At 39.5% G+C, this 18,594-nt stretch overlaps 1 protein-coding gene across 3 annotated transcripts in view; it reads right to left on the reverse strand.

Annotated features, from left to right (window-relative positions):
* The window catches only part of ano1a (anoctamin 1, calcium activated chloride channel a), a 156,046-nt gene that overhangs the window by 8,124 nt on the left and 129,328 nt on the right, over nucleotides 1-18,594 (reverse strand). For all 3 annotated transcript variants that reach the window (XM_061884759.1, XM_061884754.1, XM_061884745.1), the window contains 6 exons: nucleotides 18,412-18,512; nucleotides 18,085-18,227; nucleotides 7,261-7,413; nucleotides 3,888-3,940; nucleotides 3,588-3,772; nucleotides 3,356-3,461 (listed from right to left, as the gene is read on the reverse strand). In XM_061884759.1, coding sequence (XP_061740743.1) covers nucleotides 3,356-3,461; nucleotides 3,588-3,772; nucleotides 3,888-3,940; nucleotides 7,261-7,413; nucleotides 18,085-18,227; nucleotides 18,412-18,512 — 741 coding nt within the window. The remainder of the gene's footprint in view (nucleotides 1-3,355; nucleotides 3,462-3,587; nucleotides 3,773-3,887; nucleotides 3,941-7,260; nucleotides 7,414-18,084; nucleotides 18,228-18,411; nucleotides 18,513-18,594) is intronic.

The following is an 18,594-nucleotide window of genomic DNA, read 5'->3' on the forward strand; positions in this document are numbered from 1 at the left end:
GCTGCCAAAATCGTGATATTGATTAAAATTTGATACATTTTGCAGCCCCAGCCTTAATCATCAAAATTGTATGAAAAAAAAAGGCTTGAAATATCTTGAGTTGCATGTTATGAGGCCATGTCATATATCAGTTTCTCTTTGTAAATCTAAACAAAACCTTTTTGAGTTTCACCAGTGTCTTTTTTAGGGAGATGACAAAAATAATTATAATGTATTTATTTTCCAAAAATATATATTTTTTTCCGCCACATATGTGTCTCTTATGACCTCACTGTTAGCTTTTTAAGGTCATGTTACCTCTAAACAAAATTAATGCTTGGCCACCTGTTTGTTTTCTTTTTTTTCCTAATCAAGAATAGATAAGAGAACCGATAACGAATCGATTTGTTAAGCAGAATCTAACCCTAACCCATTTAAAAACACTTTCTTGTGGTCTATATAACATAGAATGGTGGTTGTTTGGTCAACATTTAGCATAGAGTATGTTTTACAGACCATCTTCAACCCGCTTTCTAACCGTCTATTTAGGATTTACATTGCTCCACTTTGACTACCTGTCAGCCATATTGTAGTTTTTAGCACTCTCAAATCGAGTCTGAATATTAAGCAAGATTATGCTTTTTCTATTAATATCTGAACGGTGATATGGTGATATGCCCTTCACCGTTCGGATATTAATAGAAAAAGTGAAGGAAGTCAGACAAGAAGCCTTCCTAAGGTTTATAGATTACAGCAGAGCTTTTGACAACGTCCGACATGAACACCTACTGACCATCATGAAACAAATGAGCTTTCCCAAGCACCTGGTTGTAATAATGCAAACATTATACACCAGCCAACTGGCAACAATTAGATGTAACAACCAATATTGTGAGTCAATTCCCATAAACAAAAGAGTACAGATGCATATTATCTCCGCATCTTTTTAACATATACATGGAACTGGTCACGAGAGAAGCACAAATAGATATATCGATAGAAGGACTGGGCTTGAAAGCAGGAGTCCAGAATGGAACAAACATTAGATACGCTGCCGATACAGTCCTCATATCCAGCTTCTTGGGAACTTGAATGAGCTTGTAACTCAGGTGAATGATGCAGGCAAATTAGCCAGACTCAATTTGAATGTCAAAAGGACCAAAGTGATGAACATCGGTGGAACAAGTAACCACACAATAACAACAGAGGCACTGGAGCTGGCGGACCATTTCAAGTAGTACCTCGGATCCATAAAATCAGCCAATGGAAAGTGCACAAAATATATCACTGCAAGAATTGGAATTGCAAAGCAGAGACTGGTGCAGCTTAATAACATCTGGAAAGACCGATCAATCAGAATAGCATTGAAATTAAAAATCCTCAATACAGTAATATAGTCAGTAATGCTATATGGATGTGAAAGATGGCCCTTGAGAAACAACAGGGAGAATAAACGCCACAGATATGTGGTGTTATAGGAGAATCTTGAGGATCGGATGGACGGACAAGAGAAGTAACAGTAGTATATTGCAATAGCTAAATACAAACGCTGTACTACTGAACATGGTAAAATAAAATACAAATTAAATATCTTGGACATGCCATTAAGCACCAAAACTGTAACATCGCACAAGGTAAAATTGAAGGTAGAATAAAAGGAGGGAGACCAGCAACCTCTTAAATGAATAACATCACCAAGTGGATACAGCTTCCTTTAAGGAGGTCTTGAGTGTGTGCAAGGTACGTAACGAATGGCGCAAAATATCTGGACAAGTTACTGGCAGCTACCTTCACTCCTGATGTGAATTATTAGTGAAGTGAATTATATTTATATAGCGCTTTTCTCGAGTGACTCAAAGCGCTTTACATAGTGAAACCCAATATCTAAGTTACATTTAAACCAGTGTGGGTGGCACTGGGAGCAGGTGGGTAAAGTGTCTTGCCCAAGGACACAACGGCAGTGACTAGGATGGCTGAAGCGGGAATCGAACCTGCAACCCTCAAGTTGCTGGCACGGCCACTCTACCAACCGAGCTATACCGCTATATGATGATGCTGAAAGATATCGAATCTACTGACAGACATAAATTAGAACAATATTCTACTTTGTATTAGAAATGGCAACAGCAGAGGATGCATGTGCATGTACGAGTTAGTCTGCCCCACAACAAGAGGAGTGAGAAAAAGATGAAACTTATTTACTACAACATTGGACTGCTATGGCGGACTCACGCAAAGCTCTTTACCATATATGGAAAAAGCTGCTGCCATCACCAATTGGAAAAATGTCACACGTTGGGCAAATTCTAAACGGCTTATTTGGAGGAAGCATGAAGGAAGGCAACATTGTTTTATAAATGTCTCTGCCATGCATCCTTGGTTTGATTTCACAAGCGGTAGAAAATGGATGGATGGATGTACCAATAGGTACGAAATGTTGGTTTCGCATAATAGGTCCCCTTTGAAGAGGTGCTGTCAAGTTGTTGATTTTATTTTGATCTCATGGCTGATAAGAGCTGCTGGTCCCAAATTTTTGTGCTACGTCCCTCGACATGCGTCTCACCTGCCTGAGTGAGTGATGCAGTGGGTTGCAATTCTCATAGTGTATGACAATACAACCTTTTCCTTAAACCATGAATAATATCACAATTTAATATAGCGAGCTCTCGTAACACCCCTTGAAATACCACATATAGACATTTAGAAGTATGTGGAAATAATGTCACGGCAAACGCATGCCATAGTCAAAGTTAAAGGCAGTACAATCAAATATTAGATTTTGTAATTTGACCAGATATTACATTGCTTTACTTTGTTACCTATGAGTGAAAATATGTCTATGTTTTGTTCAGATAACTAGAGATAGATAGATACAGTACTTAGAGAACAGATACACTATTGGCTTACTTTGGACTGCTTTTAGCATGTTTAGAAAATATACCAAACCCTGCATGCTTACATCTTTCTGTATGCAGCCTTTGCAGGAAAAAGCTTGGAGTTTAAATGTGAGTGTGAATGTTGTCTGTCTATCTGTGTTGGCCCTGCGATGAGGTGGCGACTTGTCCAGGGTGTACCCCGCCTTCCGCCCGATTGTAGCTGAGATAGGCGCCAGCGCCCCCCGCGACCCCGAAAGGGAATAAGCGGTAGAAAATGGATGGATGGATGGATGTTCCCATTCATTCATTTATTTCTTGATAATTGTATTTTTTAGATAACTACCAACGGTTTGCCATTTTTTATTTTTATTTTAAAGTAATATGTTTTATGATTTAAATGTTGTTTTCCTTACTGTACTCAAAAACCGAACGTGTCGTTAGAGGTATGCACCGAAGCACATCTTTCAAATGAATGTTGATTGAATGTTGATGACCCAAACCTGAAAGACGACAACAAAAGTCAGGCGGACAGCAAGAATGGTCCAGAACTCCTTGGAGAGATCATATGGTGTGCTGGACCAAGGAGGGTCTCTGTAGTCTTTATACCTATTGTCAGACACACAAAAACATCCTGAAACGGCGTGCCAGTATTTCCCATCTTCATTGGTTAAGTGAAATTTGACAGTGGGTCATGAGTATTCTCAATGATTAACCAACAATTAAACTACTTACCTGCATGTTATCACTGAATGTCCTAAAATCTTTGGCTCGAGAGGGTCTGTATGTGGCTGAAAGTCACTCACATTGAAGTATGACAGAGTGTGATTGACAAAGCCGTGCAAGGTGCCATCAGGACTGTACATGTACTTGTAGACAAGCCGTGGGATGAAGTCAGATGTGAAGGCAATGACAAAGGCCTGTGAACCAAAAACTGCAATGGTTAATACATGGTCATGAGGTGACGAAGACAACTTTCTTTGTTTTTCCAGGATGGCTTGCAAAAACATGTATTCAGTCACTTGAAAAACTCACATTCAGTATGACTGCCACCTTGCTTAGACCTCTTAACAAGTTGTACCAGATACCTGCAACCAAAAAGGAAGCATAATGTGAAGAAGCATAATAGATTTAGCCCTTTAGCTAGTCCGACCCCCAGGGGCACCACACCTTAGTCATAGGGGACTCCATCACCCGGAACATAAAGCTTAATAACCCAGCCTTAATTTAGTGTATTCCCAATGTTTATTGATAATTGGCCCTCTTTCAGGGCTTGCTGAGGAGGGCCACCCTAACAGGGGGCAATTACAGTGTCTGTTAGCCCAGGAGAGGAGTCAGTTAAGGCAGAACTAATGAGCGCCAAGCTGGAAAATTTCTGCACACATACTGTAGCATTTCTCTTAGAATAATACATAACTCACACAAGGTTTTTTCTTTAGTAACTGTGCCAGAGGTGGACATTCATTCTACTGAGGTGGCAAATGATAATAAATAATCATATCAATTCCTAGATGTGATCGAAATTATTTAAGGCGCACCGCACCAAACAAAATAAACGTAATGGAATTAATATCACTACTATGGATACGATTGTAGCTGAGATAGGCGCCCGCGACCCCGAAAGGGAATAAGCGGTAGAAAATGGATGGGATGGATGGATGGATAGCATTAACAAAAAATACTCAAAACAGCCCGCTACTTATAATATGGGCTTTTTAAACATCAGATCATGGTCTCCCAAAACATTATTAGTTGATGGGGTCATTAGAGACAACAATCTTAACGTCATTGGTCTCAGTGAATCTTGGCTAAAACCAGATGAATTTCTCCCTCTTAACAAGGCATCTCCTCCTAACTCAGGGGTCAGCAACCCAAAATGTTGAAAGAGCCATATTGGACCAAAAATACAAAAAACTAATCTGTTTGGAGCCGCAAAAAATGAAAAGCCGTATATAAGTCTTATAATGAAGGCAACGCATGACGTGTCTATATTAGCTATAATAGCCTACTATCAAAATGACTATGTGTCGCAGGCTGAACCAAATCTTCGTTGACACAAATGTTGAGATCTAATCATTATTCTACACATTTTTACAACATTAGAAACCGTTAGTAAATCAGTGGCCCCACTCAGAAGGTGAGATAACTCCTGTAAATTACTGGCTTTTAATGGTATAGTGTGTGTCCAAGTTAAAGGAAACGGCAGGCTGTCTTCTTTCAATAGGCTTGTTGGCATCCATGCTCCAGCTACTTGATCTTAGCGCTACTTTCAATACCATCGATCATAACATTCTATTAGAATGTATCAAAACACGTATTGGTATGTCAGACTGAGCCTTTTCTGGTTTAACTCCCGTTTTACTGACAAGATGCATTGTGTCTCCCATAACAATATGACATCAGAGTATGTTAAGATAACATGTAGAGTTCTACAGGGTTCGGTTCGTGGCCCTGCACTCTTCAGCATCTACATGCTGCCGCTACCTGACATCATATACAAATAGGGTATTAGCTTTATGCTGATGACACCCAACTCTACATGCCCCTAAAGCTGACCTACATGCCAGATTGTAGTTACTTGGAGGCGTGTCTGAATGAAATTAAACAGTGGATGTCCAGCAACTTTTTGCATCTTAATGCTAAGAAAACGGAAATGCTGAATATCGGTCCTGCTAGACACTGGCACCTATTTTATGAAACCACCTTAACATTTGATAACCAAACAATTATACATAGCGACTCGGTAAAGAATCTGGGTATTATCTTCGACCCAACTCTCTCGTTTGAGTAACACATTAAAAGCTGTTACTAAAACAGCCTTCTTTCATCTCCGTAATATCGCTATAATGTCCCATTTTGTCCACTACCGACTCTGAGATCATTATTAATGCGTTCGTTATGTGCCATCTCGATTACTGTAACATATTATTTTCGGGTCTCCCCATGTCTAGCATTAAAATATTACAGTTGGTACAAAATGCGGCTGCAAGACTTTTGACAAGAACAAGAAAGTTTGATCATATTACACCTATACTGGCTCATCTGCACTGGCTTCCTGTGCACTTAGGATGCGACTTTAAGGTTTTACTACTTATGTATAAGATACTAAAAGGTCAAGCTCCATCCTATCTTGCTGATTGTTTTGTACCATATGTCTCGGCAGAACACTGTGTTTAAAGGACACTGGCTTATTAGTGATTCCCAAAGCCCCAAAAAAGTCTGCAGGCTTTAGAGGGTTTTCTATTTGGGCTCCAGTACTCTGGAATGTCCTACCTAACAGTTAGAGATACCACCCCAGTAGAAGCATTTAAGTCCCATCTTAAAACTAATTTGTATACCATAGCCTTTAAAATAGACCCCTTTTTAGACTAGTTGATCTGCTTTCTCTCTTTTCTGCTGAGCCATTGGAAACAAGCTTTTTGGCTTTTTGTGCCATCCATTTGACTTTTTAAAGCATTACATGAATTAAATTCTTTAAGATGTCAATAAACTTCTCAATCAATCAATCAATCAATCCAAAAAAAAGCCCCCCTCTCCTGGGTGGAGAGTTTATCAGTTGACCTCGGATCTGCCTCCACACTAACACTAGCTGTTCAAAGTCGGAACCCAGGATGGACCACTCCCCTTTGCATCAGTTGGTGACTGTGGAGGGAGGTGTGGCCAGCGCTGCCTGCAGGAGCGGAGGTCACCGCCTCTGTCCATGGTGCTGAGGACAGAGCACCATCAGAAGCGGGCGTGGCAGTGCCAACGACGAGACACAGCTGAACAGATGATTAGATTTCCCAGGTGGCACGAGTTGTCTAATCAGCTGTTGTCTTTAACAGTAGCGGTCGGGAACAGCAGGAGGAGGAGGGCTTGGAAAGTTTGGAGCAGAAGGACACGGACTGAAAAGTCGAATAGTGTAAGCATTGACGGTAAATAAAATCTTGTTCAACTCTGAACGCCACACTCCTGTGAACGTGTGTGATCAGCGGAACCCGCTACGACGCGACTTCCACTGTGACGTTTTTGCCTCCCGGCGAAACTGCATGAAAGAAGATCCCTTGCTGACCCCACTATGAACTTTATTTTTGAACCGATCACCCAGGGAGGATCCCCACATCTGCGGTCCCCTCCAAGGTTTTTCATTGTCCAATTGGTTGAGTTTTTTCTTGCCCTGATGTAGGAGCTGAGCTAAGAATGTTGTTGTGATTTGTGCAGCCCTTTGAGACATTTGCGATTAAGGGCTATATGAGTAAACTTTGATTGATTGAAGTCAAAGGAATAGGTGACAGTTGTGAAGTACAGTAAATGGGTTTAAATAGTGCATTGATAAACTACGAAGATAAATGTATAAGATTCATAGAGATAAAGATAGCTGAACTAAGGTGAAGGTTTTTAATATATTTTTTCCCCAAAAAACACCTACCAATATCTGTGGCTTTGACAGCGTTAGGCCTTCTGAGGTCCATAACAAACTTTTTGGCGTCTAGGCGTATCTCAATGATGTTATTCAGAAGAGCGAAGAGAGGAGCCAGGGGAAAGGAGGCCACAAAAAGAGTCACCATCCCAAATTGGATGACTGTGAAAACAAACAGAAACTTGTATTATAAAAGAAAAGACAACAGAATATTTCAAAAACAGGATCAGACCATATAATCAACAGAAAAAAACAAACAATTTAAACAGTCATCATTAGGGGTGAGACAATATTGAATTTGCTTTTGTGTGTAGATATATGTTCATACAGTATGTGAACGTAAAAATAACTAAGGGTGGGATGATTGTCCGATGTACTTCTATCATGATTTTTAAAACACTTTTGAATGTATTTTAACTTGTTGTAATTCACAAAGGTTTTTGTTGTAATTCTTTTGAAGAGGTCCTATTGTCAAAATACAACTTTTCTTACCTCTTTGTACCTTTTTTTGGTATTTTTGGGATGCCCATAGGTTCTGAAAATTTGAAATTAAACCATGGAAGCATGGCAGAGATATTTAAAATATTTATATATATATATACGTATATAAAATATCTACTTCAAAACGCTCCAAACAAGCCGCTTGGATTCTGAGACTTTCATGACATATTTTGCCTTAGTAATGTCTGCGGCTATCACCATTTACAGTATGTTCAAAGTTTACCCGAAGAGCTTTTCTGCCATTTTTTATTCAGTTGTAGTTCAAAGTTGCAGTCAGTAAGTACCTAATTTTTTTAATCCTCTTTTTGTGGGGCAGACTGGGTTGTGCATGCATATGCCTTGCCCGTCGTAGTGGGGCGCAAAGTCCACGGTGGGTGTCGTGACGAATGAAAAAAGAATCCGCTGATCGCAGGCTGGAGTGTACCCGAGAAGGAGGGGTACCATGCCGTGACTTAGGGACAGGTGAAAAATCCCTGATGGCCCCTTGCAGGGCCTCCGGAATGAAATCCCCCAGAACTCGCAGCACCTGACTGTAGACGAGCTCGGCAAACGAGGACTGCAGGTCTTCTTATGGGGTGGCCCAGAGGCCTAGTATGACTCAGAGAAGTTTTCCACCCAGTTACCGTGACAGCGGGTTCTGGGGCTAGGTCGCTGCTGCCCTGCCGGCCTGTGTATGGAGTTGTTTGATTATACATGTGTGTGTATGTATGTAATTATTATATATATACAGTATATATATATATATATGTATATATGTGTGTGTGTGTGTATGCATATGTGTATGTATAGATGGATGTAGGTATGTATTTGTGTATGTGTGCACGTGTATATATTGTGTGTAAATATATTTGTATACCTATACTGTATATATATATATATATATATATGTGTGTGTGTGTGTGTATGTATGTAGATATATATATTTTTTTTACTTTTAAAATTTGAAATAATTTTTTTTAGACGCACACGCACACACACACACACGCACGCACGCACGCACGCACGCACGCACACACACACACACACACACACACACACAGACTTGGGGCCTACTTTTCCGGCGGGAGTCAGCGCCTCAGGCTACTCCGGCCGGGCTGCGTGTGTGGCTCCCTTAGGTCCACCCCTTCCGGATGCCCATCTTGGTTGGGGCCTGCTGGGTCTAGTCCCCGCGTCTATTCTGGCAGCTCAGTGCAATTCAGAGTATTCTGCAGTGCTGCAAGTCTGCCACAAAAGATGTAAACACACGACCCTAATTTTCCTGAGGGAACTCTCCTGAAGGAATCAATAAAGTACTATCTATCTATCTACAGGATGAAAAGGAAGTGGCGGATTGCCAACCAGACGCCAAGCAGCTTTCTGTCAAAGGTGGGCGCATGATTTGGGTTGCCTGACGGATGAACCGGTGTATGTAATGTAACCCTTCCAAGAAATTATCTGAGCCCGAGGGCGGGGAAAGCTTGAAATGGCTTCCATCTTCGGCAGCAGGGGCGGTGGCCCCCAACCTTGCTGACGAGGTGCCCAAGGAACTGGGTTAATGATCAGTCCATGATTGTCAAGCCTCATGAAGAGATCCTGGAGGTGTGTTACGTGCTCCTTCTCTGAGAATGGCGACCAGTACATCGTCCAAGGAGACAAAAACAAAGCGCATGTCTCTAAGCGCTGAATCCGTAAGCCGCTGGTATAATTGGGCTTCATTCTTCAGTCCAAAGGCATCCTGAGAAACTCAAACAACCCGGAAGGAGTCACCACAGTTATCTTAGGGATGTCTGCAAGATGGTACCACTGTAGGATGTCTACTTTGGAAAACAGGAGCTTCCCCACCAGATGCTCAGAGAAGTCCTGAATGTGGGGGACTGGGTAGCGATTGGGCCTGGTGGCGTCATTGAACGCCAGCCACAGTCAGGCTTCGGGACCATGTGGAGCAGCGAGGCCCATGGGCTGTCTGAGTTTAGCAGCCGTCCGTCTTTTCCGGTTTAGCCGCCGCCTCTACCAAGGATGAGAGGGATTTTGGTTTTTAATGTGGTGCTCGACCCCATGTTAAGTCGTGGCGGCCGATAAGGTGGGCCGTGTCAGACCGGGGAACCCACTGAATAGCTGTTGGCATTTGTCGCCTTCAGAGAGCAAGCTGAAGAGGGGGTCACATGTCCCCTCGGCACTAGGGATGATGTTCAAAACTGGTTCTCCCGATTGTTCGATAGGAAAAGAACTGATTCCAGGGATTCAAATCCCTTTTAGAAAAACAGTTCCCGTTATCGAACCCACTATGTAAAGAAAAATATTTGGTTCTTTTTTCGAATCCCTGGGAACGAATCCCGTACCACAGGAAATGTCCTGTGGTACGACACAGGAAATGACGTAGCTCAGTCATTCGGCGGACGATACAGAAGCAGCAACAACAATGGACCGGAAAAAACGCTCCAAGGCATGGCTTCACTTTACTAAGAAATTCAACGAGGAAAAGGCTATCTGCAATTATTGTCAGGATTCCCTTTTCCTGTAAGGGGAGCAGTACAACAAACATGTTGAAACACGTTTAGGCCGTACATAACCAGAAGGTTAGAGAAACGTGTTGCGTCTTCGACACATGGAGAAGCAGCAACAGATATGACGAAAGACGTCACTCTTCCTCTGCTTCAACCTGCAGCAGTCCCAGTGATATGCCGGTGAGTAACTAAGGTTAACTGTTGACGGTTAATTTCCATATCTGCTCACTTGTAGCCTTTAGGCTAAAATAACGTTACCTCTTATGTCAACCAGGACTGCAGTAATGATAGCTAGACTAACGTTACCTAAGCATAGTCAGTAGCTAACGGTAACGTTAACATTAGCCTTTTTGTATGTGTCGGATACCGTTAACGGTATCTTGTAGCCTACACCGCTCCAGAGTTTGCAGGTCTGTCTAATAAACCAGTGTTTGCAAGATGTGAATAAAGATAATGTTAACGTTATCCTATTTCAGACGATGACATTTATGACAGCCAGAGTGACTAGGGCAGTGTTTGCTCTGTAGTACAGAGCATTAACCCATTTACCATAGCGAGGTATAACGCAGAGTGCAGCAAGATGAGTGAGGAGGAGAGTAACAACATTACTTGCAAACTAATGAAAATGATGGTGAAAAATCTCCTACCCTTCAACTTGGTGAGTACAGACGAATACAAGTAGGTTAATAATTGTATTTTGCTGACATGTAATGGAGCAAAAAGGAAACAAATCCAATACTCTGACATTGGTTTCAAATTTAAAGTGCTGTACAGTACAAATGAAGGCAGGATTTTTCTTGCATGTATTTTCTTAGGTGGCCAACTAAAAAGGGCACTAACAGTCAATATTTATTTATATTATTATTTTTGGGGGGTGGGGGGGGTGGGTAACAACAGTCAATATTTATTTATTTTTATCAAAAAATAAAAGTGAGTTTTTGTTAAACCAAGTATTGTGTTTTTTTTCCCATTTACAACAACCTATTTGGATTTGATAAGAGAATCGATAAGGAATCGATTCGATAAGAGGATTCGATAATGGCATCGAAATCGATAATTACTTAACAAACATCATCCCTACTCATCACAAACACATGTGAACAAGGAGAAGGTAAAACACCTACTGAAATTAGATTTTCTTATTCAAATGGAGATAGCAGGTCCATTCCATGTGTCCTACCTGATCATTTCGCGATATTGCCATATTTTTGCTGAAAGGATTTAGTAGAGAACATCGACGATAAAGTTCGCAACTTTTGGTCGCTAATAAAAAAGCCTTGCCTGTAGTAGAAGTAGCAGACAATGTGCGCGTGACATCACCGGTGTGAGGGCTCCTCACATCCTCACATTGTTTATAATGTGAGCCACCAGCAGTAAAAGCAATTCGGACCAAGAAAGCGATGATTTCCCCATTATTTTGAGCGAGGATGAAAGATTCGGGGATGAGAAAAGTTAGAGTGAAGCACAAAAAAAAAAAAAAAAGGCGACGGCTCCAGTGGGAGAGTTTAGACACATTTGCAAGGATAATTCTGGAAAATTCCTTATCTGCTTATTGTGTTAATTGTATTTTAATGAGATTCTAAAGTCATACCTGAAAGTCGGATGGCTGCGGTGAACGCCAGTGTCTCTGAGAGAAGCAGAGGAGCCAAGATCACAGCTGCCTTTTTAAACTGCAGGATGAGGTCGCGTAATCCACTCAAGTCTCTGGTAAGAGCCAAATTAATATCACAATTTTCCCATCCAAAAACTTGCTGGTTGACGTAGAGAAACATGTTTGCTTGACCGCTCTGTGTTAAAGCTTCACAACGAACAAAGAAACACCGGCTGTGTTTCGGTGCTAAAGGCAGCTGCAATCCACCGCTTTCCACCAACAGCATTCTTATTTGATGTCTCCATATTTAATTTAACAAATTGCAAAAGATTCAGCAACACAGATGTCCAAATTACTGTGTAATTTCGCGATGAAAAGAGACGACTTTTAGCCGTAAGTGGTGCTGGGTTAATATGTCTCATCCAACCAATAACGTCACAAACAACGTTTTCAACAGGAAACTGCGGGAAATTTAAAATTGTAATTTAGTAAACTAAACCGGCCGTACTGGCATGTGTTGCAATGTTAATATTTAATCATTGATATATAAACTATCAGACTGTGTGGTCGGTAGTAGTGGGTTTCAGTAGGCCTTCGTCCCCCAGGCGGCCGTTCTTGCGTCTACGAGTACCGAAACACAAGTCCACAGTCTTTGTGCCATATGTTCGACTGGGGATTCAAACGCGGATGTCAAAGGCGGACCGTGCACCCCGCCAATGGCGTTGTCAACTGTAGCTGGCAGGACAATCCATTGGGCGCCGGCGTCCCAGAGGAATCTGTGCCCAGAAAGGGTGTCTTGGACAAACAGCAACCAGCCCTTTATGCCTGTGCTCACAGCCACTACTACTGGCACTTTTTAGCTTGGCGCCAAAGCGTGCATGAAAGTAGCACAAATAAGGGCTGTCAGAGTGCACACTAGCACTGGTGGGCCAATGACTGCGTGTTGGGGTGAAACACTGGGCGGCCAGGAAGAATTGGTCAGCTTCTCTGCCAAAGCATGTGTAATAGCTGTATTAGCGAGTGCTGTTTGGAGGGTTCAACATCATCTCCATATGTTCTCAGGGCTTCCAGTCTCCCATGCCCTAAATAGCAAGGAGACGTTCTGACTGATGGTTCAAAAATTTTGAGGAGGTAAGCTTCAAATCCCACATGGGCAGGAGGGGATGTCATAAAGCTTACTCAGTATTATGTTCGAACCACGCTGTCGCAGACTACCCCTAAAACTCCGGCAATTTGAGAATGGTGGAATTTGCCATGTTTTGTCTTTCGATGTTTTGTTCAGTCCCGGAAAGTTCGGCAGGACTGACTGTAGCGCATAAGGACGGGACTTGAAGGAGAAGTGTCAAAAGAGGAAGCTTACTGTTTTGACATTCAGCTTTTTACAGTAACAATGGATCAAACTGTGCCTTTATTTAGTCTGTGAACAACTACTGAAATACGTTCCCTTTTAAACCTGTAAGACCGGAACTCTCCAACCGTAATTCAAGTTCTGTGGGTGAATTATGTTAACCCTCTACAATGTAAAATAGCCATCTTCCCAGTGCCATTACCTGACAAGCAGCCCCGTGTCATCAATGACTGTGGAAATGTGCATGTTTCATTCAGGCAGTCGTCATAATAAATAGTATTGTAACGTCATCAAACAACAAATCTAGCATTGTCCCTTTGCTGAATGCAGATTTGTGATTTATCACTGAATATAACTTTTATCTACGATGACTTTCTTAGCCCATTGAAACCTTGTTTTTTGTTTTAAATGTTAATGACAGCTTTAATTTAGCTTTTATGTATTTAAATCCCATTTCCTTAAAGTGTTTTTGGAGACTCCGGTTTCGGTCGATTTGCTCGTCATTTGTTGTGCTGCAGATTTTCTGTTTTCAAGACAGCTTGCTCTAAGTTTTCTGTATTGGTCCTTCAATGTTTTTCTTTCTCTACCAGATTGCTTGCCTTTTCCAACCTTCCCATGAACAAGCAACATGTTTTGCAACATTGTGTGTTGATTTACCTTCTTGAAGAAGTTTGATAATCCTCCGCTTAGTTTTAATTGATATCTCTCAAGTTGTAGCTGTGATTAATGCCAATCCACCTGTAAGGCACTCCAAGGTTTGAACAATGCCTTTTAACTGCAGACTAATGAACAGATTTAATCTGATACAGGTGTTTACTTTGGAAATAAAGGTTTACAGGGTAATTCCATATTTTTCTTCTCCAAATTGAGTGACTCCATAATTCTTTCCACACTGCTTGTTCAAAATTTTTTAATTATCGCTTTATCTTAGTGTTATCAAAGCCAAAATGTTGCCATTTTAAAATACTATAGTTTTGTGTCACTTCTGTTGTCTTATTTTTTTCTAAAAAAAATTATCTAACAACTGTATAAACATACACCAAGACTGGTGATTCCATATTTTTGTTCAGGGAATGTATTTCATAGTGGGAGAAAAGAGAGATCACTTTAGGACTGGGTTAGACCGCAGCTGGTGTTTAATGCTGATGACACAGTCCTCCTGTCCCTGCTGTCTGACTTCTCACAGCCTCATGGACCTGCCCTCCAAGAGTTGGTAGACTGGTGTGACAACTCATTGTCTGGAGCTTAAAACAGGCACAACCAAATACATGGCTGTGCACTTCTACATAGCAGTAACACTTTTGTTCACTTCCTGTTTTCAATGTATTCACAATATACTCCATAAGTAATTACATTAAAAATAAATAAATACATAATAACTAGTGAAGTAAGTTGTAGTACATATGGTGAGATAAATAAGATTATCTTGAAAATGGATAGAAGGACAACATCAATTCAGAATGTTTATCATGGTTCTTGTTCTTTGTACTGTGTAAACACTTTAAGTTTGAGGAGTTTCTTAAATTGGATCATATTAGTAAATTGTTTGATTTATTTGCTGAAATCATTATATAATTTAATTCCACATACTGATATACCAAAGGTTTTAAGTGTTGTAAGTGCATACAAATGTTAAAAAGAAACATTTTCTCTATGGTTATATGTGTCCTTTTTTTGTTGAGAAAAATTGTTGTATATTCTTTGGTAGCAGATTATAATTTGTTTTGTGCATAATTTTAGCTGTTGGCAAATTCACGATGAAAAGGAATTTCAGTATTTTCAATTCAACGAATAGAGGGTTTGAATGTTCTCTAAATCCAACATTATGTATTATTCTAACTGATCTTTTTTGTAACACGGTTAATGAATGAAGTGTACTTTTGTAGATATTTCCCCCATATTTCTGCACAATAACTCAGATATGGTAACACTAGAGAGCAATAAAGAATATAGAGTGATTTTTCGTGTAATGCATGCTTAGCTTTATTTATTATTGACGTGTTTCTTGCCACCTTATGCTGTATATTTATTATGAGATTTCCAGTTCATTTTATCATCAATCATTATACCTAGAAATGTGGTTTCATTTACTCTTTCAATGTCCATTCCATCTATTTGTATTTGTGTTTGACTTTCCCTTCTACTCTTACAGAATAGCGTTATTTTAGTTTTACTGAGGTTTAAGGATAGTCTGTTTTTGTCAAACCTTTTTAATTAGATAATTTCTTCTGTTAATATTTGTTTTAGCTTCTTTGTGTTCTCTCCCGAACAAAACACTGTTGTATCGTCCGCGAATAATACGAACTTTACATTTTTTGTAACTTTAAAAATGTAATTTATATTAAGATTGAACAAGTTTGGTCCAAGTATTGATCCCTGGGATACACCTCAAGATATATTTAGTGTTGTAGATGTGTGTTCGTCTAGCTTGACGTGTTGTTCCCTGATGGTTAAGTAACTTCTAATCCAGTTTAAGACCAACCCTATGATGCCATACCGTTCCAATTTTTTAATTAAAATATTGTGATCAATTGTGTTAATTGCTTTAGTTAGATCTATAAACACTGCTGCTGCACAACGTTTACTATCTATTGCATTGGTAATTTCTTCTGTAATTTTGATTAAAGCCATCAAAGTTAAAACATTATTTCTGTATCCATATTGGTTCTCAGCGAGTATTCTGTATTTGTTTAAAGAACTCTCCGATCTATTATTGAACAGTTTTTCAGTGATTTTAGAAAATTGTGGGAGTACAGAAACAGGTCTGTAATTTGTAAATTACTGTTTGTCGGCAGCCTTAAAAATTGGTACAACTCTAGCTATTTTCATTTTGTTTGGGAGTTTGAAATGATAAGTTACATTAATGGTCGTGTGTTCCTCTTCTATAATATTTTTAATGTTTCCATAACAATTCCATTACAATTGATTTAAGTCTTAGCTTTGTATTTTTTCACTATTTTAACTTTTTTCTCCTGTGTCACTTTCGTAAGAAACATTGAGTGGGATTTCTATCTATGGTCTCACTACAGTCCTCAGTTGCAACTGGGTCTTGAGTCCTTTCCTCCAATTTTGTTCCAATATTCACAAAGTAATTATTGAAGCTTTCAAATACTTCCTTCATGTGGTCATTATTTATGTTTCCGTCTGAGAAGTAGTGGGTGAAATCCCTCTTAGTGCCATTTTTAATAAAGCTATTGAAGATGCACCATGTTGCTCTCATATTGTTTTTGTTCCTGTCTAATAATTGACTGTATTATTTTTTTCTACATGTTTGTAGTATGTTAGTATGTTATGTCATGTTGAACAAACATACTTATTATCTGCCTCTGCATTTCTTTGTGTTATAAATGTTCTATATAATGTATTCTTCTTATTACAAGCATTTCTTAATCATTTTGTCATCCATGGGGATTGTTCTTTCTCTGCTTTCTACTAGTTGTTTCAAAGGACAATGTTCGTCATAAAGTATTATGAACGTGTTTAAAAATGTACTATATATTCTTCATTAACATCATTTTGATTGTACACATTGTCCCAATGTTGCTTTTCTAGCTCATTTTTGAAAAATCAGACTTTGTTCTGTACATAGTCTTTGAAATACCTTTTTGTCTTCCGTGTTTTTGTTCTTGTAGTTTCCATCATATATTGCGAAAACCGGCAGATGAGCCCTAACGTCGGTTATAAGTAGACCACTTGTAGTATTACTATCAAAATCTTTGGTCAAAATATTATCAATAAGCGTGGCACAGTGTCCTGTGTTTCTGCTTGGGTTTGGGATTTTAGGATATAGACTGAATCTGTACATTGTATCAATGAAGTCATGAATGGACTTTTGCTTGTTAGGCTTCAATAATTCAATATTAAAGTCACCACATAAGATGTTTTTTCGACCAGTGTCAATATAATTTGCCTTGATTCAGTCTTCAAATGTTTCATAACTTGATCTATATATACAACTGATTAATATGTTTTTGCTTTTTTCCTGACATATTTCAATGGTTATACATTCCAAGATATTATCTATAGCAGATGACATGTTTTTTACCACTTTGTAGTTCCGGTTCTTCATCACTTACACAGCTACTTCTCCTCTGTTTTTGTTGGTTCTGTTGATTTAATTCAGTTCATATCCTTCTAGGTCAAAATCTATTCCTTTTTTATCATCAATCCATGTTTCTGTGATAGCGATCACTTTGAAGGGTTCGTTGATGTGTTCTAAACAGTGCTTCATGATGTTATATTTTGCGTTCAAGCTTCTGCTATTAAAAAATTGTCAAATATTCATTTTATCACATTTGATGTTGCTTGTTATATTGCTGTTTTGTGTTGGGCTATGATGTCTAGAGAGGGAGTTGTAGTGGGCTGCGAATGACCCAAGATTGTTTTTTGGAAAGAACATGCTCTACCGCACGGTTATTTACAGCGTACAAAATGTCTTACACAAAGTGTATTTGCAGTCAGTCATATCAACTTCTTTTTGTCACGTAAAAAAATACAAAGGACATGACCTGAAATTGAGGTACGTACCTAACAGTGATTATGGCTTACCGCTACACCCTGACTAGTATTACTTACTTTTGAAATGGAAGCACAACAAATGGCACAGGGTGTGTTTATTTATTTGGTATACTGAAGCATGGTCAAACTTACAAATCATTTACATTATTGCTTCCAAACAGGCTAAATGTTTCACTAACTAGATTACCTGACAATTGTTAAGTCAAATTTGTTTTTGAATTGTAATATAATTGATGCTTTAATGACATTGTTGATTTTTCCTTCCACTGCCTCCTGCTAGCTTTTGAAAAACAGCTTTTGGTGTTAATGCAGCTACAGTCTCATCAAATGAGAAACAGGAGCATTTATTTTACTGTATGAAACACTATCTCAAGGCATTCCAACAAACTCACTCATTTCCATGTACTCTGGGTTGAGGCCAACAAATGGTCCCAGGAAGAGATCTTTCTCGTGCTGTTGCATTGTTTTGGCCAGTTCCTTTTCTCTCTTTAAGTCTAAGTCCGACTTCTTTTTGCGCCACAATTTTTTCAGCTTGCTAGAAAAAAAAAATCAACATCTGTAATGTGACAACATGCAAGAGCTCTTGCTACACTAACTGGAGACAGGATGTGATTGACTGAGCTTAGCTAGCTGATTTTCTAGCTCTTTGTAAATATCAAACCATGCTGTGTAAATAGTTTGAAAATATGCAAAATACATGACATTAAATTTGCACTTACGGCATGCCAACCTCAAACAGGTTGTTCTGGATGAGTTGCTTGCCAAGCATAGTGATACATAACTGGATGCATAACTCCATAAGGCATCCTGCGTGAGCACACTGCAGTAGATATAGGACATGGAAACAAATGATCAACTCCCCTGGCCAGGTATTGCATGTGTGTGGCCAACAATTAGAATAA

The sequence above is a fragment of the Nerophis ophidion genome, linkage group LG02 (assembly GCF_033978795.1).
Source record: "Nerophis ophidion isolate RoL-2023_Sa linkage group LG02, RoL_Noph_v1.0, whole genome shotgun sequence".
NCBI classification, from domain to species: domain Eukaryota; kingdom Metazoa; phylum Chordata; class Actinopteri; order Syngnathiformes; family Syngnathidae; genus Nerophis; species Nerophis ophidion.